This window comes from Astyanax mexicanus, chromosome 4 (assembly GCF_023375975.1).
Source record: "Astyanax mexicanus isolate ESR-SI-001 chromosome 4, AstMex3_surface, whole genome shotgun sequence".
NCBI lineage: Eukaryota > Metazoa > Chordata > Actinopteri > Characiformes > Acestrorhamphidae > Astyanax > Astyanax mexicanus.
The window spans coordinates 50419226-50443243 of record NC_064411.1 but is presented as its reverse complement, the minus strand read 5'-3'; the positions used below and the strand labels follow the sequence as shown (position 1 = coordinate 50443243).

General features: G+C 37.4%; 1 protein-coding gene across 1 annotated transcript in view; it reads right to left on the bottom strand.

Moving 5' to 3' along the window:
• Positions 1-24018, bottom strand: part of tgm1l1 (transglutaminase 1 like 1) — a 42983-nt gene that overhangs the window by 2650 nt on the left and 16315 nt on the right. Inside the window, exons 2-13 of the mRNA XM_022678898.2 lie at positions 22119-22411; positions 20627-20818; positions 13759-14010; positions 10139-10257; positions 8437-8544; positions 8070-8247; positions 6554-6692; positions 5220-5412; positions 3998-4151; positions 1945-2229; positions 658-818; positions 343-479 (exon numbers count right to left, since the gene is read on the bottom strand). Of these exons, the coding sequence (XP_022534619.2) occupies positions 343-479; positions 658-818; positions 1945-2229; positions 3998-4151; positions 5220-5412; positions 6554-6692; positions 8070-8247; positions 8437-8544; positions 10139-10257; positions 13759-14010; positions 20627-20818; positions 22119-22410 (2210 nt within the window). The 5' untranslated portion in view covers position 22411. The remainder of the gene's footprint in view (positions 1-342; positions 480-657; positions 819-1944; positions 2230-3997; positions 4152-5219; positions 5413-6553; positions 6693-8069; positions 8248-8436; positions 8545-10138; positions 10258-13758; positions 14011-20626; positions 20819-22118; positions 22412-24018) is intronic.

Sequence of the window (24018 nt, the reverse complement as noted above, 5' to 3'; positions counted from 1 at the left end):
AAGCACCCCCTCTCGGCAGCGTGAACACATAGTCTTCTTGATAAAAGTGTGTGGTAATTGGGGAGATGATTGCTTTAATAGCTAACGTTAATTAGAAACATGCTCCTGAGAGGGGTTACTTTTTTTCATGGCGGCAGTGCAGATTCCGATGCGCTTTCAAAATAAAAGTTTATTTTTAAACAGTTTATGCTTTTTCTGCGGTATAATTTTTTGGGGGAGTGGGGGACAAATCCACCTATTTACGGTTCCTACGCCAATGTATGAGTATATACTTTATGATAAAAAAGGCTTAAAATCTTTAAAATTAAAATTCTTAAAAGTTTTAAGTGTTCTGTTTCTTACCCAACGTTGATGGGATGGAGGTTCCTCAGTCCCAGGCCCTCCACTCGAACCACCACGTTGCGGAGGGTGCACGGCAGAGGGTTGGTGAAGGTGAGCTTAGCTGAAGCTTCTTTACCCACGTAGGCCTCTCCCACAGGCTGGAAATATTAATAAATCAATCAAATCCTCACAGCAATGCATCAAAATCTTGTAGAAAGCCATTTCAGGACAGTAAAGGCAATTACTCCAACAAAAGCAGGATAAACTGCTTGTCAATGAATGAGAAGCAGGTGTCTCAGTACTTTTGTCCACATACTGTAAGCAGTGTTGTCTCACCTCAATGCTGATATCTGGAGTGCGAAGCCTGAAGCTGGTCTGAGAGGCGAGCACCTGCTTGGTCTCATTGACTCTGCCGGAGAGCGTGAGCATCAGGGCGGCCTGGTCCACCAGATGGTCCTTGTAGAGTTGGTAGGGCAGGACCCAGTCTATGACTTTCTCTGAGGGAAAGAAACAACAATTGTTAACTGAATTGGGGTTTTCTTAATATCAGTTTACAAATAGCACTAAGGATGTCCCCTATCTAATAATGTGGCAAAGAAATGAGGGTAAAATTTGTTTTGATTTGATTTTCCTAAATGGTCAATGCAAATCCAATTTTATTGAACAAACCTCTCAATAATTACAGTATTTAAAAAATGCACTGTTCCAAATTTTTGCACAACAGTGCAGTTTTAAAACATTTTTAGGTTGAAAAAAAACTGCAAATGGTAATTTTTTCATTTACCGAAATTTTCAAACTATGAGACGTGCTTAAAATCCTTATAATTTGCCTTATTTTCCGATGCTCCTTGTATGTATGTATGAATTTTACCAGTAAGTTTGTAACAAGCAGTAAAGAAATATTAGCATTAGCTGCTAACCGCGCTAAGCACTAGCCCTTTTGCCGTTCAGAGCTTGAATTATCAGCCTGTAGCCTGTAGCCTGCACCTAACTCCAGCTAGCACTGCTGGAGCAGCATAAGCATTACCCACTAACTGCACTAAGCACTAGTTAGCACTTTTGCTGTTCAAAAGTGAGTATATCAGACTGTAGCCTTCACATTTACCGTGTTAAAACAAGCTACATGGGATGAACCACTAGCTAATAGTATCCTGGGTTACTAGAAAACACTCAGGGTTTCTCAGTGTAGCGCTGTCTGGCTAGCTTTAGTGGAAATTTGGAAATCTAAGCACTTTTTGTAAAGGTGTAAAGCACAGGTGTAAAGTTGTGAAGGTAAATTTTAATAGCGTTTCTGACTGATCACTCTCTTCCACGGTATGCAAAAAGATAAACCGCGTCTTCCATCGCAAAATCATCTTCATGCATCTGTGTCATTGGCTGCTATGGGCATAAAAGGAGAGAAGCTTATGGTGTGGCCACCATCCTTCCCTGATCTCAACCAACATCAAAACAGCAGCTCTGGGAGGCTAATCTGGCATCATGCAAAGAAATTCAAGCAGAAACTCTCCAAAAACTCCTATGTTAACATGTAACTGGGCCTGTTAAGATGTCAAAATATGACCATTTGCAGTTCCCTACAACCTGTAAAATATTTTGACTGTGCTCTTCTTCCTCTTTATTCACCTTCATTGGGTTTCAGCTCAATAGGCAGCTTCTCGGCCTTCACCGTGCCCTTCAGCACGCCGGTGTAGTACATGACCGCCACCTGGCTGTTGAGGGTGGTCTTGCGGAGCTGATCGCTCTGGTTCTTCACCACAAACTTCAGTACGGCATCTCCACCCATACTCAGCCCATCTCCATCCACTTTCACCTCCACATTCACGTCCTCCGCTACTGGAGACGAGTAGGCTTCCGGCTTGCTGCCGTAGCGGCATGCGGTCTCCACGGCAATGCGTTCCTCCTCTGAACCTAAATGGGTGAAGGTGAAGGAGATGATAGAGGTGAATAAATCCATATTTTTTACCATTATATAGCTGGTTATTAATTAGCCAATTAAACAACCCACTCACTAGAACTCAATCTATCATTTCAATGGTCCCAACAGTAGGTTACATCCAATGAAAATACTCAAAGGAAAGCACCAGATCCCTCTATCTGATACATTAGCTAACAGATGCCTGTGCCCACTAGCATTACAATGGGTGTGATGAGTGGATTTGAACTCAGGGCTCCACTGGATCTTGTTTTAATGGGTTAAAAGTTATTATTCAGGCAAGCTCTATCTCCAGTTCTCCACTATATACACTGGTAAATTATCTATGAAAGGTTTTCCACCAGTGTGAAGAACATTTTACTCAAGCAAAGATGCATTTAATCACCCGCAAGGTTCTTTACTTTGTCATAGATTATTCTATATACAGTTTACCCATTAAATGTTTGTAATAGCTTGTAATGTGTGAGAGTGAAGAAAAGCAAGTATGTGTAATCTTCTCCATAAAGTGTTGGTATGACTGCAGTTTTTCATTCTAAACAACTCGGAAGAGTTTAAGTGTTTAATCAGTCGATCAGTCTTTAAATGACTAATGGAACAAACTTTGGCTTGGCTTTAATGAAATGACTGGATACCCCTGTCTAAAGAACTCGAACAGTCTTGCACAGTTAATGTAAACTTAAAGGTTCTTCACAGTCACACTACATATTTACTACAGACAAAAATAAATAAATAAGAGACCACTTGAATATAATGAGTTTCTTTGATTTCATCAAACCAAACTAAACTGCTTGAATTTTTGCACCAGGAGTGGCATAAAGTTATCCAAAAGCAGTGTGTAAGACTGGTGGAGGAGAACATGCCAAGATGCATGAAAATTGTGATTAAAAAACAGGGTTATTCCACCACTCTTAAAACTTTATGAATATGAACTTGTTTTCTAAGCTCTACCTATTTTTTCTTATTTCAGCCATTTTTCTCATTTTCTTTAAATGACAATATTTTTATTTGGAATTTGTGAGAAATGTCAAACATTTACCTATAAATAGCAAACTGATTCAGAAACCGAAGTGGTCTCTTCATTTTTTCCAGAGCTGTATATAAGTGCAAACAACAAGTGTACATGATCTCAACCGCTGCTGATTAGCTGAGCAGGAACTATGCTCTCTTGACTCTTGAAATATTCAAAATTATGTAAAATGCAACACATACTGTATGCCTCATTACAAAAGACCTGTATGATTAGTGGAAAGTGATAGATTCCAGGTTATTTTCAGTCAGAGAGAGAGAGAGAGAGAGAGAGAGATAGAGAGAGAGCTCAGTCAGAAACTTCACTCCTTCGTTTCTTTGGTTTTACTATGAGTGAATGAACTACTGAGCTTTGAGTTTCCCCTTCTGAAGTCTCCATTGCTTCACCAGCCGCTCGCATTCAGTAAAACTGAGCCAGATCCTCTTTTAGAGGCTGTACGTGTGAAGTAAGTGCGTAAAGACGTGTGACATCGCCAGAAGTAGAACTCCAGCGAACAGAGACCCGACACCCCAGTTTTTAGAATGAACACCGTGTATCAGGCTTAGCAGGGATGGTCGTTTCAGCACACTGGTACCATTAAACACAATATTTCATCCCTTCTTCACTCAGAAAGGCTTCTGCTTTCAGTTTATAGGTTCTTAAGAAGATGTAGGCTGTTACAAGAGATAGTGTATATGTGTGTGTGTGTATCCATGTGAGCATTTGCATGTTCTCACCTTCAGCATGTTTGTACAGGTGTGTGATGTCGAGCCGCTGATCTGAGCCAACAGCCTTGGTGCTGATGGCTCGCCCCACCACGTTCTTCTCACTGTGGATCTGACTGAAGGTGCCATCCAGGTTCCTCTGCCAGTAGATCTTATCACTGTTCACCTGAAGGCATGAGAGACAGGGAAAAGTTTATTCATCTATATTTACCTATAATCAATATTATATCAGTCTATATTTTGTAATTTATATCTTTAAAAGCTGTTGCACATTGGCTACACCATGTGGCAAAATTTGTTTATACTGAAGGCATTAGGTAAAGCAAGCTGGCAATATTTAAATGAGACTTCTTGAAGATTAGTTATCATCTAAGTTTCATTTTTTATTTTATTTCAAATTTTTATCCCATTTTCTTTCCAATTTACACAGCCAATTATCCAAACTCACTCATTAAGATTCCCAACATCACTAGTTAGCCACCACCTCTCAAACAGAAGAAAGCACAGTGACTCGGTTCTGATACATCAGCTCACAGATGCAGCCTTGTGCTGATCGACATCACCCTAGGAGTGATGAATAAGGGGAAAGAGTGCCATCTACTGTACCCACCCAAAGAGAGCAAGACCAGTTGTGCTCTCTCAGGGCTCCGGTATCTGATGGCAAGCTACAAGAAGAGGATTCAAACTGGCAATCTCCTGATCATGGTGGCATAATGGCCTTAGTCTGCAGGACATGGCATGTTGTTGCGTCTTTGGTATCTTGAGGATGCAACAAATATGCCTTGTATGGCTCAAAACGCGCAAAAGAAATTGATTATGGGTGTGTTTTGGCTGTAACATGAAATAAACCAATCAGTGTTCCAGTTGTCATTCCCTTCAAGAGGCAGGTGAGCTCTGACTTTGGCGCGTTCGTATCTTAACAGTGCAGCACTTTGTGCATCTTAGCAGAGGATACTGATCTGTGAAAGTATGGCAGCAGCTCATTTAAGTGAACAGTAATGTTATTTTACTCTTTATTTTGTTTATTGTTGAGTTAAAAGTCAGGTTTGCACGCTGCAGCGCGTCACGAGCGGGGATGCAAATGCACTGAGGACGTGCAACTTGAACGGCGCTTCCGCATGACTAAGGTTTGGATTGGGTGGCTGACAGTGGACTGTTGTCAGGGTTTTAATCAGTCAGTGGCGCACCTGTTTAAGATTGAAATTTACCTGAACAGATTATTACTGTAACTCACCTCAGCAAACACAAAAGGTGTGTCATGTTTTAAGTACACCTGCCCCGAGCGAATAGCCGCGATGGAGGCGGGGCCACAGCGGAACGTTCCCTGGCTGGTTTCCTGGGGGGTCGAGTCAACAGCCTGCCATCCCCCCATACCGGGCGGCAGATCAGGACGAGCCATCCAGCAGTCGTTCCAGACATGGAAGTTCCTAAAGACGTGGAGACAGACTCTGATTTTGCTATCGATTTTCACTGCTTTGACTATTAATATCAGTTGCACCATGTTGTCTGGGTTACTAATACGTTTCTCTGATTAAACTGGAAATGGAGTGAGGTTTGTGTGGACATTTAACATGTAGAACCACACCAAGATAGAAAACATTTAGGAACCTTATTTGTATGAGTGTTTAGAGCAAAATGAGATCAGCTGTCGGGGAAGATAATACAGCAAACTGACTGGAACAAACTACACTGGGCAATTTTATAACCATTTATAAATATTATATTTATCAAATATTCAAGAGAGTCCTCTTGAAGTGAACAACAGACCACTGATTTAAACCAGGATTCAAATCTTATTAGTTGTGATTTTTAATTTTTAAACAGTGTTTCTAAACTTTTAAACAGTGATTCTAAACTTTTAAACAGTGATTTTAAACTTTTAAACAGTGATTTTAAACTTTTGATCAGTGATTCTAAGCTTTTCAGCAATTATTTTAACTTTTAAACAGTGATATTTAACTTTTTAAGAGTGACTTTTTATAGAGATGAGATAATTCCCAAATTGCCCCCTGAAATAACACATCATGGTCAATTTGCAAACTGCTGTACCATGACTTAACACTGTCTATCTAAACCATGATTCAAATCTTATTAGCTAAATTCAAAATTCAAAAATTTTGATCAGTGATTCTAAGCTTTTAAATATTGATTACATTTTAAACTTTTAAACATTCTAAATGTTGATTCTAAACTTTTTAAGTAGTGATTCGAAGCTTTTGATCAGCATTTCTAAGTTTTTGATCAGCGTTTTTAAGCTTTTGATCAGCGCTTTTAAGCTTTTGATCAGTGATTCTAGATTTTGATCTTTGATCCTAAACTTTCAAACAGTGATTTTAAACTTTTAAACAGTCGATATAAAGGTTTGATCAGTATTTCTAAGCTTTTCGGCTATTATTTTACATTTTTAAACAGTGATATTTAACGTTTAGTTAAACGTTTAGTTAAACGTAAAGTACATTTTTTTAAATATAAGATTATTCCCAAATTGGCCCCCGATATAACACTTTATGGTCAGTTTGCAAACTGCTGTACCATAACTTAACACTGTCTATCTACACAGAAACTCACCACACTGAGTCTGAGTTCAGAGAGTTCATTGGATTCATGTCCTCATCAAAGTAAACGTCAGTGGTTAGTGAGACATCTGTATCATGAGCAGACTGGAAATTTGTCACACTGCGGGCAGGAATACCCAGACACCTCAATACTGAGAGAGAGAGAGAGAAAAGAGAGAGAGAGAGAGAGAGAGAGACACAGAGAGAGAGAGAGAAAATAATGTAGTTAATAGAATTACAACAAGGCCTGTCTGATCAGAGGTTCTTTAGGTGGCATGAGACACACACACACACACTCGCACACACACACACACACCCTAACCCATCAGCCAGAGGCAGGGCCTGCAGGAATGGCTGGAATGAAGCTGGAGTATTTTAGACAGCAGCGCTCGGTCAGGAACACGCTCCTATTGGCCGAGGTCAGCTATGAATGTCGCAGGAGAGTGAAGAGGTACGACCTGTAGCCCCCTCCTCACACACACACACACACACACACACACACACACACACACACACACACACACATACTTAGCACACGCATGTTATAAAACTTCAAATGTTTCCACTCACCTGTGATATTAATACACTTTATTCATAAAATCACATTGACTCATTGAGCTTTCAATAGCCCAGTGTTTACCCCCACCAATGCCACACCCCCACCCTAACTTTTGATCAGTGATTCTAAACGTAACATGATTACATGATTTAAACCTTTAATACGTGATTTTAAATTGTGATCCATGATTCTAAACTTAAAATAATGAAGTGATTCTAAACCTTTATGTGATTCTAAATTGTGATCAGTGCTTCTAAACTTTACATAATTAAGTGATTCTAAACCTATATTAAGAGATTTTAATCAGTGATCAGATCATTTTTATCCGTGATTCTAAATTTTTGATCATTGAATTGTAAATTGTAAACCATGATTCAAATCTTTTTATACAGTGATTATAAGTTTTTAATCAATGATTCTAAGCTTTTGAATATTTAATTCTAAATGTCAATCTGTGATTATAAACTTGTAATCAGTGATTATAAACTTGTAATCAGTGATTATAAACTTGTAATCAGTGATTATAAACTTTTAATCTGTGATTATAAAATATTGATCTGTGATTCTAAACTTTTAAAGTAATTTTAAACTTTTGATCAGCAATTATAAACTTTTGATCAGTGTTTCTAAGCTTTTGATTAGTGTTTCTAAACTTTTAAACAGTGATTCTAAGCTTTTCAGTAGTGATTTTAACTTTTACACTGTGATTTTTACAACATTTATAAATATAATTCAAAATTTCTGATAAGTCATTCTAAACTTTTGATCAGTGATTCTAAATATTTGATTAGTTAATTAATTAATTTAAACCATGATTAAAAACTTCCAAATGGTAATTTGAATGTTTGAAACAGGGTTCCTAAACCTTCAAACTGTACTTTTAAATTTAATAATAGTAACTTTTAAACAGCTATTCTAAGCATTGTACCACATTTGTCCAGTGATCGTGCACTATTACGCAGTGGTGTACCTGTAGTAGTGATACCAGAGAAGACCCAGCACTGTCCGTATTTGACCGGGACTCCGCCCTCTCTGTGGTATCTCTTCAGGATGTCCACGCTGCCGCTCCAGGCCGTGGGGGCCGTCCCGCCCACATAGTTCCCAGACCAGTTCCCCTCCAGCACGCCGCGGTCATCTGGGGAATTAATCTGGAACACATGGACTCACCGTCAGACCACAAGTCAAAAAAATAAACATTAATTTAGCTTTAACCCAGATACAATACTACAGAATTATAGTAGTTTTTATTAGATAAATTGATTAATTTTAGTTAAAAGTTTGTTTCTACATGTAAAAAAATGATGTTTTACTGTATGATACTCTAGTCCATCACTCACCATAGCAGAAATAACTCGTACTACATTAACCGGATCTCCTCGACCAGATGGGAGGATATCACTCTTCTCCAGCAGATACAGACAGGCCTCCAGTATACCTTCATCAAACTGAGAGAGAAACATAAATTTTAGGCCAAAAATCAGTAAAAAGTTGCTTTTTATGTGTCCAAAAAAAAAAAAATACATATTATATATTATATATTATTTTAGGTTTAAGCTAATTAAAATGTTGCAGGAATTGTTTACAGAACTTTTATGAGTTAACTCAAATTAGCTTAATCAAACCTTTTAATGTGTTTGAGGTTTAACTCCATATGTATTGTTAATTAAACTGATATGAAGAATTTAAAAAATATTAGAACATATATGGAATTAACTTATAAAAGTGTTGGAAACATTTACTGCATCATTTTAAATCAGCAAATTCCATTTTTTAATTGAGTTGAGTTAAAGGCTTTGTGGTCTGGCCTAAAATTGACAGAACTAAAATATGTAAGTTACAAAAACATTAAGTTGAGTTAACTGAGATGCAGAAGTAAGACATCTGAGTTACCAGAACTTTAAGTGGAGGTAACTCAAAAATGCTTTGTATTTTAAATCTAGAATTGACAGAACTAAAAAAATGTGAGTTACGAGAATATTGAGTCAAATTAACAGAAACAAATTTAATAGAATGTTGAGATAACTCAAAAATGCTGTTTTTCTTAATTGGACAGATCTAAAATATGTTACTAAAAAAATGTGAGTTACAAGAACACTGAGTTGAGTTAACTGAGATGCAGAAGTAATACATCTGAGTTACCAGAACTTTAAAAGGAAATAACTCAAAAATGATTTCTATTTTTAATCTAAACTAAAAAATGTGAGTTATAAAAACTTTGAGTTAAATTAACTTAGATGCAGAGGCAAAAAAATGTTAATAGAGTTAATAGAATGTTAAGTTAACTCAAAAATGCTGTTTTTCTTACTGGATAGAACTAAAAAATGTTATGAGCACTTTGAGTTAACTGAGATGCAGAAGTAAAACAAATTTCTGTTTTGAATCTTAAACTGACAGAACTAACAAAAATGTGAGTTACAAGCAGTTTAAGTTAAATTAACTTACACGCAGAAGCAAAAAAAAAAATAGAGTTAAAAGAATGTTGAGTTAACTCAAAAATGCTCGTTTTTTCTTACCTAAAATGGACAGAACTAAAAACTGTAAGTTGATGCAATGTTGAGTTAACTCAAAAATGCTCAGATTGTCTTACCTAAAATGGACAAGAACTAAAAACTGTAATTTAACAGAATGTTGAGTTAACTCAAAAATGCTCAGTTTTTCTTACCTAATATGGACAGAACTAAAAACTGTAAGTTAATAAAATGTTGAGTTAACTCACAAATGCTCGGGTTTTCTTACCTAACATGGACAAGAACTAAAAACACTAATTTAATAGAATGTTGAGTTAACTTAAAAATGCTGTTGTGAGTTGTGAGAAGTTTGGGTTGAGTTAACTGAGATGCAGATGTAAGGAAACTTTGACTGGAGCTAACTCAAAAATGCTTTGTAATTTTGAAATAAAATAAACCAAAAAAAAAGGTGAGTTATGGGAACTTTTGACTAAACATAGTCAAGTTAACTCAAAAAACACTTTGTAATTGGCCTAATTTTACATTTTATTAATAAACCTAATGCTTTATTCTCTCTCTCTCATTAGAGCACCTGTCCAAAGTTCCAGGTTCGAGCGCCGATCTGCCTCTCAGTGCCGTAGTAGATCCTCCCTGTATCGTTCAGCACATACTCCTTCTTCTCATCTTCATCATCCATAAACACTGTATCCTCTGAGAACAGAGAGAGAGAGAGAGAGAGAGAGAGAGAGAGAGGGGGGTGGTTATTAGAGGGTCAGGTAGTGGACTCTAGTGGTCTGAGGGGTCTGAATGACCTCATTACGGCACTTCTATTGCATGATATCATGAAAGCGAGACCCCGGCAGGGTGGGGTGTCTCAGAACTGTGGGTTCTGGTGCAGCCAGCGATCCACACCCGAAACACAGGCTGCTTTCTTTCTTTATGAACACATGGGCATGATTATCAGAGGAATGAGAGGCTGAAGGACATTTAGACCAACCGTTACCGAGCTAGAACCTTTTATACAGAAGCAGAGTAAACAGGTTAATGGGCGCCATTTGCTTGTTGTGACTCTTCCAAATTAAACTTTTTTTTCAGCTCTGAATCTATTAACACATGTATGTAACTATTTAAAACATGTACTGGTCAATCTCAGGCAGCCTTACTTAATTTTTTACAAGGTTTCTTATCCGAAGATGTTTATATTTTTCTCAGTCCTGTTTTATAGAAATATTTGACTGCATGTCCAAATAATGAATATTTATGACAGACAGACAGACAGACAGACAGACAGACAGACAGACAGACAGACAGACAGACAGACAGACAGATAGATAGATAGATAGATAGATAGATAGATAGATAGATAGATAGACACTTTATTTATCCCAAAGGAAATTTTGGCAAAAACACTATATATGCATGCACACTGTTTTTTCCTATTTTTATTTCATCAAGACGACATCAACCTAAAATTGATTAAATTGACTATCGAACTCACTCCTGTTACTGGAACTCACTCCTGTTACTGGAACTCACTCCTGTTACTGGAACTCACTCCTGTTACTGGCACTCATTCCTGTTACTGGAACTCACTCCTGTTACTGGCACTCATTCCTGTTACTTTTCATGTTTTGAGTAACAAGAATGAGTTTTTAGTATAGAATTAGCAAAAAAAACATGGAAAATAGCTAAATGGCGGCTATGCTCATAGCATGAGGACAACGAGCACATTCTCGAGTTATTTCTCCAAAATCTGTAAAAAGAAGCAAAAAAAAATCTAATAATTAATTTAGGTAACAGGGATGAGTGCTGAGATTGATCTCCTCAGTCATAGTTGCAATGATCGTTGCACTAAGAGGGTCAGGACAAGTACACACCTCGTCCGATAGCCTACATGCGGAGCCACCAATGCAGCTTCATTAAGCAACCAGTGTAGATCCGCAGTGTAGATCTGATATATCAGCGTTTAGACCAATAAGAACTCACAAAATATGAGCATATATGACACAAGGAGCTTCCATTCAGTGTTGGCACTGATTTGCAAAATACACTCAGCCCAGCCTATTATACACTGAAGAAGAATTGAGAAAACAGCATCACAATGGCAACTCTTCTACATTTAAACAGAAACTCATGTTATCTCTTCTTATCTCATGTTTAATTTTAATATTATAGATATGTTTAAAGTATATGTTTAAGGTAAAGTCACTACAAGCCCCTGGTGCACTACTATTGGTCCATTCATCATGAAGTTGTAGGATATGCACATAAAGGAAAATGAGTCAGCAGAGCCAGCACTTAAAGAAAAGAAAAGAGGAAAAGAGAGAAAAGCCCTGCAGTAAAAAAAAGGGAAAGGACTGACCACACAGACCACACACACTCTCTCGCTCTGGGTGGAAGTGGGTGGCCACAGAGGAACAATACAAACCGCTCACGAGTGAAAGGGCAGTGAAGGAAATTATAGGTCTGACCTGCAGAGACAGGAAACCGGGCACATGAGCCGTGTTCTGTGGCTAGATAAGCTCTGATAGTGATGGGTGAAGAAAGACTACAGAAAAATGGTGGTTCTACTGCAGAATCGCTGGAAAGAACCCTTAATTTTAGAGTTTAAACCAATATATATATCAATATAACATGTCTCTTGTGTTACAGCATAGTTGTTATAATTTCAGGCAAAGAAAAAATTAAAACAGTTTTATTTTTAAGGAAATAAAGACATTTGCTGCTACTTAATGTTCATATTGCCTCTAGTATATTAAGCTTAATATCTAAAAATCAAATGGTCCCTTCTTCCATAAAACTCGCCTTGCAATGTCCTCAAAGAGAGTTTATTTTAACATTTAAAAAAAATATCCCAGCTATTTGAGATCAGGAGGTATAGAAAGGTGTAGAATTGTGAAATGCAAAACCACCAGGTTAAAGAACAGGTTCTTCCCCACTGCCATTAGACACTTGAACCTCATTAGCACCTTACCCTCTACATGTTTACATTTCACTGAAATCTCTCTAAGGCACATGTTTACTTATCGCTGATCTGCTGATGCTGTAGATCAGCGATTCTCAACTGGTGGGTCAGGACCCAAAAGTGTGTCACAGCCACATTGTTGGTGGGCACAGATAGCTTGTAAAAGAGAGAGAGTTTCTTACTAATGTACTCTGAATGCAGAGATATGCAGAAAAGTAAGTTATCTAATTTTGTGGCTTTATTTATTTTGGGCAGCTGTGATATTTAATTTTATTGTAGTAACTTTTATACATGTAGTAGTCATGGTCCTCCTTAGTTTCTTTAAAAAATAAATATATAATTATGTATGTATTCATAATTATATTGTAGATAGTATCTATCTATCTATCTATCTATCTATCTATCTATCTATCTATCTATCTATCTATCTATCTATCTATCTATCAATCAATCTATCTGTATGGTCTGTCTGTCTGTCTATCTGGCTGCCCCCTGTCCGTCTATCTATCTATCTATCTATCTATCTATCTATCTATCTATCTATCTATCTATCTATCTATCTATCTATCTATCTATCTATGTTTATGGATCCAGTAGACGAATATGAAGATGATAAGTTATAGAGAAGAGAAGAAGAAAGAGATTGCAGAGATTGGAAAGGGTTAAACTGCAGATCAAGGGATTGATCGAGAGAGAGCATAAACTGCTTCATAAACCTTTATCTTTGATAGCAGCACACATTCACTGTGGCATTGTTTCAATAAGCTTCTGCAATGTTACAAAATGTATTTCAAGATCTTGCAGCAGCATTGATGATGGTAGAGTCTGACCAACCGCTGCACAAAGCAGCTCTTCTCCATCCAGCACATCCCAGAGATTCTCAATGAGGTTAAGATCTGGACTCTGTGGTGAACTCTCTCTCAATCCATGTGAGAAAATGATAAATGATGATCTCATGCTCCCTGAACCCTGAACTCTTTCACAATTCCAGCCCCATGAATCCTGGTATTGTCTTATCTTGGAATATGTCTGGGTCATCAGGAAAGAAAAAATTGATCCATTGATGGAATAACCTGGTCTATATTCAGTATATTCAGGTAGTCAGCTGACCTCATTCTTTTTCAGCACATACTGTTGCTGAACCTAGACCTGCAGACCAACTGCAGCATCAACCAACCCCACATCATTTACTTTAGAGTTAAATCCAGGTGGAGACTTTTTTTGAAAAAAATCTCTCAGTGTCTTACCTTCACACCAGGGGTTGAAGAGCATGTAGATGTGTTTTTCAGGGTCGTACGTGGTGACAGCTTCGCTCTTCGGACACCAGGTGGTGATGGTGAGCGCGTACTGGCCGACGACGGCTTTCGGCGAGGAGTTGACGGAGAGTTTGATCCGATTGCTGTTCTGTTCTACGATCTTGGCCTCCCAGCACAGGTCCTGCAGCTCCTCCACCAGAGGGATGATGATGTGCGTGCCCTTCGACACCAGCGGGAGCGGCCCTGTAAAAGAACAGGTTCAACAAAGTAAATTTCAAGTGCATACGACTCAACAGCAAGTACCTGGCCAAAGTTTGTGTGATAGGCAGTGCTGCAGGGGGACTAGTAGACATAGTGGAGGAAATGGTAGAGTTGAATCCCAAAACTCCAACTCCCAGAATCCCTGGCAGTGATCAGCGTCAAACCAGCTGCACCTGTGCACTACCCTATATAAACCTCAGTCAAACGAGACCTCACTGTTGCACCTTTACAGAGGGGTGACCGGTAACAGAGGGTATAAGAAAAGAAGGTGATCTAAAAAAAAGGAAAGAGATCTAAAAAAAAGAAAGCCACACAAAAAGAAAAGAAAATATCTTAAAAAAGAGCATAAAGAGAGGACTGAGCGGCGTTCAACCAGTTTTGAGTTTGGTTTTGTTTTAGTTTGGTTTATTTGAAGTTGAAAGCTGTATTTTCTTGGTCCATGCCATTTAGTTTTCTTTTGTTCTATTTCCCGCCTTTTTTCCACACCTCTTTTCCCACCTGTTCTCCAGTTTCTTTGGAGAAACAGTTGCTTAAGCACAACACCTATAACATTATAATTTCAAAACCCTTACTAGAACTGAATAATAGATTATATATATATATATATATATATATATATATATATATATATATATATATACCCCAACCATAACAGTTTGGCCCAATACTGTTCTACTATACTGACTTTCCCGGGTCCTACAAGCCTCAAAACAGTTATTCTTTCATTTGGTTTCAATAATTTCAAACTCTTAGTTTGTGCAAGAACAGAAATCCTGTCACAAAGTTTTATGTAAAAGACAATCGGATGTAAAATAGCGCACCGGTCAATTCCGGATCACGCAGCTAGATTTAGGGTGTGTCGGTGTGTCTTTGGTATCTTTAGGCACAAAAAATATGTCTTCCAGAATATACTCCAGAGTTTTTCAATTTGGTAAAATCAAAGAAACTCATCATTTTAAGTCGTCTCTTATTTCTTCCAGAGCTGTATCCATAATTGAATGAATGTAGAGCCACTAATAACTCAACTGCTAAGAGTTAACAGACTAAAGCCTTCAGGAACGCACTGGAACCCACCCAGTGATTTATTATAACAGTGTGTAATCACACACAACAGTCAAGAAACAGTAAACCTCCCTTTTATAAAATCAGGTTGATTCAACTGTGTGATCATTCATGTTTCTAAAGAAAAGCGTTCACACTTCACTCTTACATGTGCCGATCTCTGACTCACTAGTGTGTGTGTGTGTGAGACAGATAGCGAGGCTATGTCACATTACAGCTGAGCTATTCAAGCTGTTGTAACGTTTCAATTGAAAACCAAGGGTCACTTGTGTGATTCATTGACATTAAATGGTGATTTCACAACGCAGCAGAGGGAAGTTATCAAAAACTTCAGAACTATTCGAGGCATCCGGGCGAGGTGACACCCTGCTAACGCCCTTCCTCCCTCACCCCGCTGACTGTCTGCACACAGGAAAACTAATCTTAACTCCTGCTTTGAACTGTGTGTCACGGCCGACACCTTTGCCTTTATTCAGATCTCTGGGGTTAGACCTGTAATATATACAGCTCTGAAAAAAATGAAGAGACCACTTTAATTTCTGAATCAGTTTCTCTGATTTTGCTATTTATAGGTTTATGTTTGAGTAAAATGAACATTGTTGTTTTATTCTATAAACTACAGACAACATTTCTCCCAAATTCCAAATAAAAATATCGTCATTTAGAGCATTTATTTGCAGAAAATGAGAAATGGCTGAATTAACCAAAAATATGCAGAGCTTTCAGACCTCAAATAATGCAAAGAAAACAAGTTCATATTCATAGAGTTTTAAGAGCTCAGAAATCAATATTTGGTGGAATAACCCTGGTTTTCATGCATCTTGGCATGTTCTCCTCCGCCAGTCTTACACACTGCTTTTGGATAATTTTAAGCCTTTACTCCTGGTGCAAAAATTCAACCAGTTCAGTTTGGTTTGATGGCTTGTGATCATCCATCTTCCTCTTGATTATATTCCAGAGTTTTTTAATTTGGTAAAATCAAAATCAAAAAAATAATATCAATAAAATCATTTGTAACCATTCTCTTATTTTCTCTCTCTCTCTCTCTCTCTCTCTCTCTCTCTATATATATATATGTTGTTGTTTTTTTCAAAGTTGAAATATACTCCTTTCTGCATGTGATGACTTTAACATGTTTTTCCGTGTGCCATTAATTTGGATGGTCCACCAAGCCTCATATTCCAACCTTCCGCAGTTTAATCTGCAGAGCAACATAGGTTCCGTCATAGGTTGCCAAGTCTGTATAGAAACCTCTATATATTCAATTACCAATTGAACACAAAACCCTTATTGCAGGGATTGTGAAGATAGTTCTAAAGTCTAAATAGACTCAAAAGAGAGAAGTTGTTGGGTTTATAGTGAAACCAGTGGGAGTACTTACACCCTGTTCTGTGTTTTACTGCATAAAATAAATAATTCTGTGTGTGTTTATGTGTGTGTGTTTGTATGTTCACACACATCTGTTTGCCGCCCGAAATGATTAAACATTTGTTTTGGTTACCTCTGCGTAAGTCTCGAAAGACACAATGAACACCTGACAAGAAATATTGTGCCATTTTATTTTGCGAGATCTCATGGCACGAGATATTGTTACCCCTACATACTGCTATCCCATGACTTTTGACTTTTGCCTCCTCTACCCTCAATTTAAGCCCTATTTGAATTATGTTTTAATCCATATTATGGCAAAAACTACTCAACTAAGTTCATTGGGTCTGAAACTTTTTAAGAACTTTGAAAGTATCCTTAAACACACTCAACGCAAATACCATCAAAAATGATATGATGAAACTGGCACTCATCAGGTTCGCCCCAGGAAAGAAAAAGCATGCATAGAATAAGTTCTGGATCTCAGTTCAGCCGTACCTGCCTGCTGCTACACTAAGATTATAAAGCATAAATCAGATAAGTAGGAGTTGAGTTATGGGAAAGAGCCACATGTTCAGTTTTTTTAAAGCACTTAATGGTTCAAGTCTTGCACAATGTACTGTAGTGTTTGCACATCTTAAGAAAAAAACATCTAGCAACATACTCTAAAACACTTCTTATTATTGTACAGTGGGCTGCAGGGCTACACCCAGGGTACGCACCCTGATAGTGAGGTCAGCCGTGTTTTCTTTTCACAGTGAACTCAGGGGAAGTAGGTGTGTGCAGATGTGTGAAAGTATGCTCTTATCAGAAGACTGGATACGAGGCCTTGAGATTTATGGCTCTGTTTTATCTATAGATGCATAACTTTACAGACAGGATGACATAGAATTGATTTAGGTAGATCTATAATAACTAATGCACACAGTAAACAGAGGGTAGGCGTGTGTGTGTGTGTTAGTTTAAGGGCAGTAAGTCGAAATGTAAAGCAACATATTGTCTTATTAATGATTTTCCTCTTGGTTTTCACTGATCTCAGTCCTTACATACTCACTGGCCACTTTATTAGAAACGCAAGGTAGTAGTCATCCGCACTGGCTTTTAGTTAACAGCTGTGCTGAACTTGTTGAGAGTTAATTACCTGAATTTCTTGAATTTCTTGCCTCTTAATGTGTTTGAGAGCATCAGTTGTAAAGTTGTGAAGAGGTAGAGTTGGTGTACAGTGAATAGCCCTATTTGATTATAATATATATAGTAGTATAGTAATTTTTAATTATAATTTTATTTTGTTTTGTTTTTTTACTTTTTCTCCTCCAATTCAGTGAGTTTTAATTAGTTTTTAGAGTGGGTTTGCTAGTTTTTACAATTTTTAGTATTATAATTAGTATTATAGTATTATTATTAGTATTATAATTCTAGTATTAGTTTCACAGTATTTTATCTGTAATTTCAGTTAGTTTTAGTTAGTTTTATAAACTTTCAATTCAGTTTCAGTTAGTTACTTTTTAATTAGTTTTTTTTTCTTTCAATTACCATTTCTATTAGTTTCAGTTAACAAAAATGTTTTTTCATTTTCAGTTTTCAGTAGAGTTGGTATACAGTTGGTAAGATTTGGAGTTGGTATACAGTGATGAGCTCTATTTGATTAATGTTCTAATCAAGGTTAAAATAGAATTTTTAATTATAGTTTAATTTGATTTAGTTTTAATACATTTTTAGAGTGGGTTTGCTTTTTATTATTATTATAATTAGAATTATAGTCTTATTAGTAGTATTCTATATTATATATTATTTTTTTGTTTCAGTTAGCGAAAATTGTCGTTATCGTTACCAATAATAACCTTGATTCTAATCCATATTATGAGAAGGAAGAACTACTTAACTAAGTAAAGAAAATAAAACTTTAAGAAGGTCATTCAGTCTAAAACAAGAACTTAAGTATTCTTGAAGGGCGGTCACCAAAAAGACTATCACAAACATTATAACGATGAAACTGGCTCTCATCAGGACTGGCCCACACTCAGCTCTTCCTGCGATCTGCAGCCTCCGGACTACATTGCCCAGGATGCACCACACACTGACATGACACCCAATCCCAATCACATGACTCAGCAAATGACACTTCCAGGAAGCAGGTCACCTGAGTACTAGCCACATGGTTTACCCCTAAAAAAAGTGTCTGATTTGCTCTTAGTCTTACTCTCTCGTTTTGATCTTGCTTTGTATTACCAACCTTGACTTTTGCCTTCAAGGGTTTTGACATTCATAGTCTGGATGATTTCAGTATTCATTTACAATGTAGAAAAAAAACAGAAATATTTAACATCTATTTCCACTCACTGGCCACTTTATTAGAAACAGCTACCAGCATTTCTTGGACTATGTAACTCCACACACTTACAGACTGCACTCTACCTGTAGCTGCACAGTTTATCAGCTATGCTCTACTTTTTTTTGGGTCACTCTTGGCACTGCAGTGACAGTGACGTGATAGTGCTCACAGTAGTGAGTGTGTGGAGCTGGTACGTTGGTCTCAGGCACAGCAGTGTTGTTTGGGTTTTTACACATTAGTGTTACTCTAGGTTGAGAGTGAGTCCAGCACCCAAAAATATCCAGCCAGGAGCCGCGGTGTGGTCAGAAACTGACCTCGGGAGAAAGGCTAGTGGCAAGGGGCAAGGGGATGACTGTCACCCCACACTATAAGCCTGGATAAGTAAAATTTACTTAAATATTTGGAGGAAACCGGCTGCCTTAAAAATATTAAGTAATGTTTACTAAACATTTTTGTTAATTAAGCTTAAAACGTATATCAATTGCTTTTTTATTCTATTTAAAGTTTAACCCTTTGATTCGCAACATGGGTCAAAAGTGACCCGGCAGAGTTTTAATTTTCTATATCTTTGCAATACATTTATTTAATCATTCAGTATTCAAGGTATTCCCCAATCGATTTTATTTGTACCTTTCTTATTTTTTAAATAAAAACTCTTTTTGTATCACTACCCCTCTAATGAGCAACATGGGTCAAAAATGACCCACATGTATTTTCTATGTTAATTCATGTATGGCTGAGTGTCTCTATGATATCTTAGCAATAAATAAATTCAGTCATTCAGTATCCAAGGTATTTCTCAATTAACTTGCTTTTGACCATCATACATCCTGTTTTAATTGTTATCTTTCTTACTTTTTGAATTAAAGCCCTTTTTGTATCAATACCCCACTAATGTGAAACATGGGTCAAAAATGATCCACATTCAGTTTCTTTGTATCTTCATGTTTCTAGGATATATCTTAGCAAAAAAAAAAAAAAATCATGTCGTGCATCAAAGTGTTAACATTCAGATGATTTGTATTCAAAAATCAGATTTAAAATATTCATTGAAAATCCATGTGTTTTCTTCTTTTAACAGAATATTAATAGCTTTACACACCGAATAACATTACAGGCCCTATTTAAGAGATCTAAATCGCACCAGTCAATTACGCATCACACTTGATTTAGGGCGTGTCGGTGTGTCTTTGCTATTGTGAGGCCGCAAAAATTAGGGCTTGCGTCGTTCGAAATGCACAAAAGTTATGAACTAATTCTCTTAATTAATCATGGGTGTGTTTTGGCCATAATGTGAAATAAACCAATCACTGTGCCAGTCGTCATTTCCTTTTAAGAGCCAGGTGAGCTGTGACTATGGCACGTTCGTATCTCAACAGAATGGTGCTTTTGTGCATCTCAGCTGAAGATAGGACTGGACTGGATGGCTAACTACTGACTGTTGTCAGGGTTTTAAACAGTCAGTGGCGCACCATATTTTCTGAAGCTAAGAAATTGATAACATGCTTTTACAGCCTACAGCACGGAGACCAAGCAGTTAACACTTACTACTTACACATACTATATATATGATCTACCTAAGGTAGCCTTTGGAAATTACTACAAACTGATGGGGATGGCCAATGACTAAACAATGCGTAGGACATAGAGAAGCAATAAAGATCAACTCAACTAAAGTAGAAAGTAGAATCAGTTTTACACACAACATACTTCATTTACTTGCTCTCAAAAACAAAGAATGGGGTTTCTAATAAAGTGTCAAGTGAATACTGATAAATAGATGGGTGTTGTAAAATCACATTAGCTGTAACTCTCACTGATACAGTTCACACTGACCTGTCTTCAGCTCCAGATGTAGTTTGTCAGTGTTGAGGTTAAAGGGTCGTGAGAGGTCGAGCTCTATCTGAAAGGTCTGTCCGCGCCGGACGACGAGGCCGCTGCTGTGGTACTGATCAGTGTGATGCTCCTTACGGTTCTGACCCGTTTTCAAGCTGAGCAGATCCAAGGAACGCACAGTCAAGGGCAGGTCTGAAAGAATAAGAAATACAGAAGTGTGTTATGTGTGAGTGTCTGTGAAAGCGTAATAATGCAAATACACTATTTTAAAGAGCAATTTAATTATAACGCATTTTATAACAGTGAAATATAAAAACAATTTATATGTTGGGCATAATCGTGGTCTTGTCCATACTGTATTGTATACTAAAATTTGATAGTGTAATTGATTCGACAGGCCTAGATGGGTGAGGTTATTTAAAGATGCACTAAACCTTAAACCATATTTTTTAATTAATAGCTGAAAGTGTACCTCTCAAGTTTAGCTGTGCTATAGACGAAGAAGAGGTTTCTGTGTACTTTTATACTGCAGATGTTCAACCATCTGCATTTCACTCTGCATAACCATCTGCTGCAGCTTAGCCAATCAGCTTTCCTTCCTGGCCCGCCTCTAAACCCATACATTACCCAGTGCCCCTCCCAAACTTCTACTTCCATTTTTTAGCCTTTTTCAAATTTGAGCTGAAGTTGCTGTATGTAAACTGATATTAAAAATAGTTCACTTAATTGAACATTTCAATTAATTAGTCGTTTATTTTATGGAATGAAAAACTGAATGAAACGTATTTTTTTTTGTTTTTTTTTACATTATTCAGTACCAGTCAAAAGTTTGGACACACTTTCTCAATCGTTTTCTTTATTTCTATGTCATTTATCTTCTACATTGTAGATTAACATAAAAGGCTTGAAAACAATTAAGGGACACATTTGTAATTATGTAGTAAACAAAACAGAATTTGGCCTCCACAATCCCCTAGATAAGATATCACAAAAACTTCTGACATGATAAAAATTGTGATATCACGATATTATTAAAGAAAGATCAGTATTTTTGTATTTGCTTTGCTGTTTACTGTATTTATTTTTATTTTTTTGTTTCCAATTTTTTATATGTATATACTAAATTTGTTTTATTTCTGATAGATTTTTGTTACATTTTTCATTTCGTTACAATATTATCATAATTTTCCAAAATCAGGGTCTTGGTAAGTTACAATTTTTTTTGTTTGTTTCTACTGAATGTATGAAACGTCCATTTATACTTTAATATTCATTTTGTTGCAGTAGTATATTCTTATTTTTTAAAATATTTTTTTTAATCCAATGTTTTGTTAAGAAAAAACAAGAATACTGTATTATTATGTTAGGGCCATATCAGACACCCCAAGTGACAACACCAATTAGTAAGGTCCAGAAAGCACAGTCCTACATGAGTATTGTAGCTCTGACCTGAAGTGTGAACCCTGTGAAAGGGTCGTGTAAAAGTGCTCACCCTCCTGCTCTTTATCTCCTGTGTGGGGCTGGGGGCTGGGGGGTTCAGGGGTAATCACCGGGGTCTCAGTGTCTTTAGCTCCGTCCACTTCATAAGTGACCTCGTACGTGCTGCTCTGCCGTCTGCAGCAACACGGGCAAGCCCTCCGAAACCAGCGGCGGCATTTTCCCTCCGGCTTTACCTTCACAGCCGCCGCCCCCTCCTCCTTCTCCGGCCCCGCCTGCCCGTTACTGGTGCTGACACGGTGAAATCGCCCAACGCTCGACCCATCTCTCACCAACGATCCTTGCATTCTGAAAGAGAGAGAGAGAGAGAGAGAGAGAGAGGAGACACAGTTACGCAAACAGTTTTAAAAATAAAACAACTTTTAGTTAGTGGAACGTTTTCTGAACATTTCAGGTAAAGTTCTTAGACCGTTCAATCTGTCTGGATGTTCAATCAAAGTTATCTGGATGTTCTTATATTTAACGTTAATGTTTTTAAATGTGCTGGTAACGTTTCTGCAATGTTACTTTTATATTTAGAGTAGTGTTTTTGAGTTAATGTTTTAATTTTTAGTTTTGGGAATGTAACTTTTAATGTTTCGATAGTTACACTAATTATCTAGCTGAGAATGTCACGTAAGTTATCACAGTGTTTCTGGAACATTATTTCTGTAACGTTACAGACTAACCTTTCCGAAACCTTTTCTAAATGTTGCTAAAAGTTCTTTTAACATTTTCTGTTAGCTGGGTAAAACTAGAAACAGGTTAATTACGTATACACTATACGTCCAAAAGTTTTTGTATAATAATTATATATTATAATGTTGCTGACACAGATGTGAAAATGCACACACATGGCTTGCCTAGTTCCTGTAAAATAGAAGTACTGATAGAATAGAACTGTCTGAAGCAGAAAATTAGCCTACATACATGTTAAGACATACAGACACTCCTTCACTCCTTCGTTTATTTGGTTTTACTATGAGTGAATGAGCTACTGAGCTCTGAGTTTCCTCTTCTGAAGTCCCCATTGCTCCACCAGCTGCTCGCGTTCAGTAAAACTGAGCCGGATCCTCTTTTAGAGGCTGTACGTTTGACGTAAGTACGTACAGACGCATGAGGTGACCAGAAGAACTCTTTCGAAAAGAGACCCGATACCCCAGTTTTTAGAATGAATATACTGTATATTAGGCTTAGCAGGGACTGTCGTTCCAGCACACTGGCACCATTAAACACTATAATTTATCCATATTCTTCTCCACTCAGAAATGCTTCTGCTTTCAGCTTAGAAACAAAATAATATGGACTGACACTTTAGAAAGGGTCATAAAAATCTTGATTCCAGATGTCAGGTCTTTTAATTACAGCTTTAAATGGTCTGCATGATTTTATAATGGCATGAAGCATCAGAGCTTATCTCCAGAGCATTACAGACACCACAACCCTGTGCTTCACTGTGTTCCTTCATTACAGCTCAGCACAGAGTCATAAAACTGCAGAAATTAAACAGAAAGAGTTAACAGCGCACTAATGTGAACCATGTGTGTGACTCCTCTCTCGCCCCACATGATCGGGCACACTCTCTCTCTCTCTCTCTCTCTCTCTCTCTCTCTCTTTCTCTACATCTCTGCAGCTTGATCGTTTTCTTGTGTTTTCTCTGTGTTTTTATTCCCACAGTCGCCACATTCTGCGTGCCCCTCCCAACATACTTCTGATCTCACAGACATAAACACACGCGAAAATGCTTCACTATTGCAACACTACACACACACACACACACACACACACACACAACACACACATACACACACACTATACAAAAAAATGCTTTCTTTCACACACTGTATTACCGCTATGTGAACTCTGAACTTTCCTCATGCATTTTCAACCTTACAGTCAGGCAGCATGTCTAAATC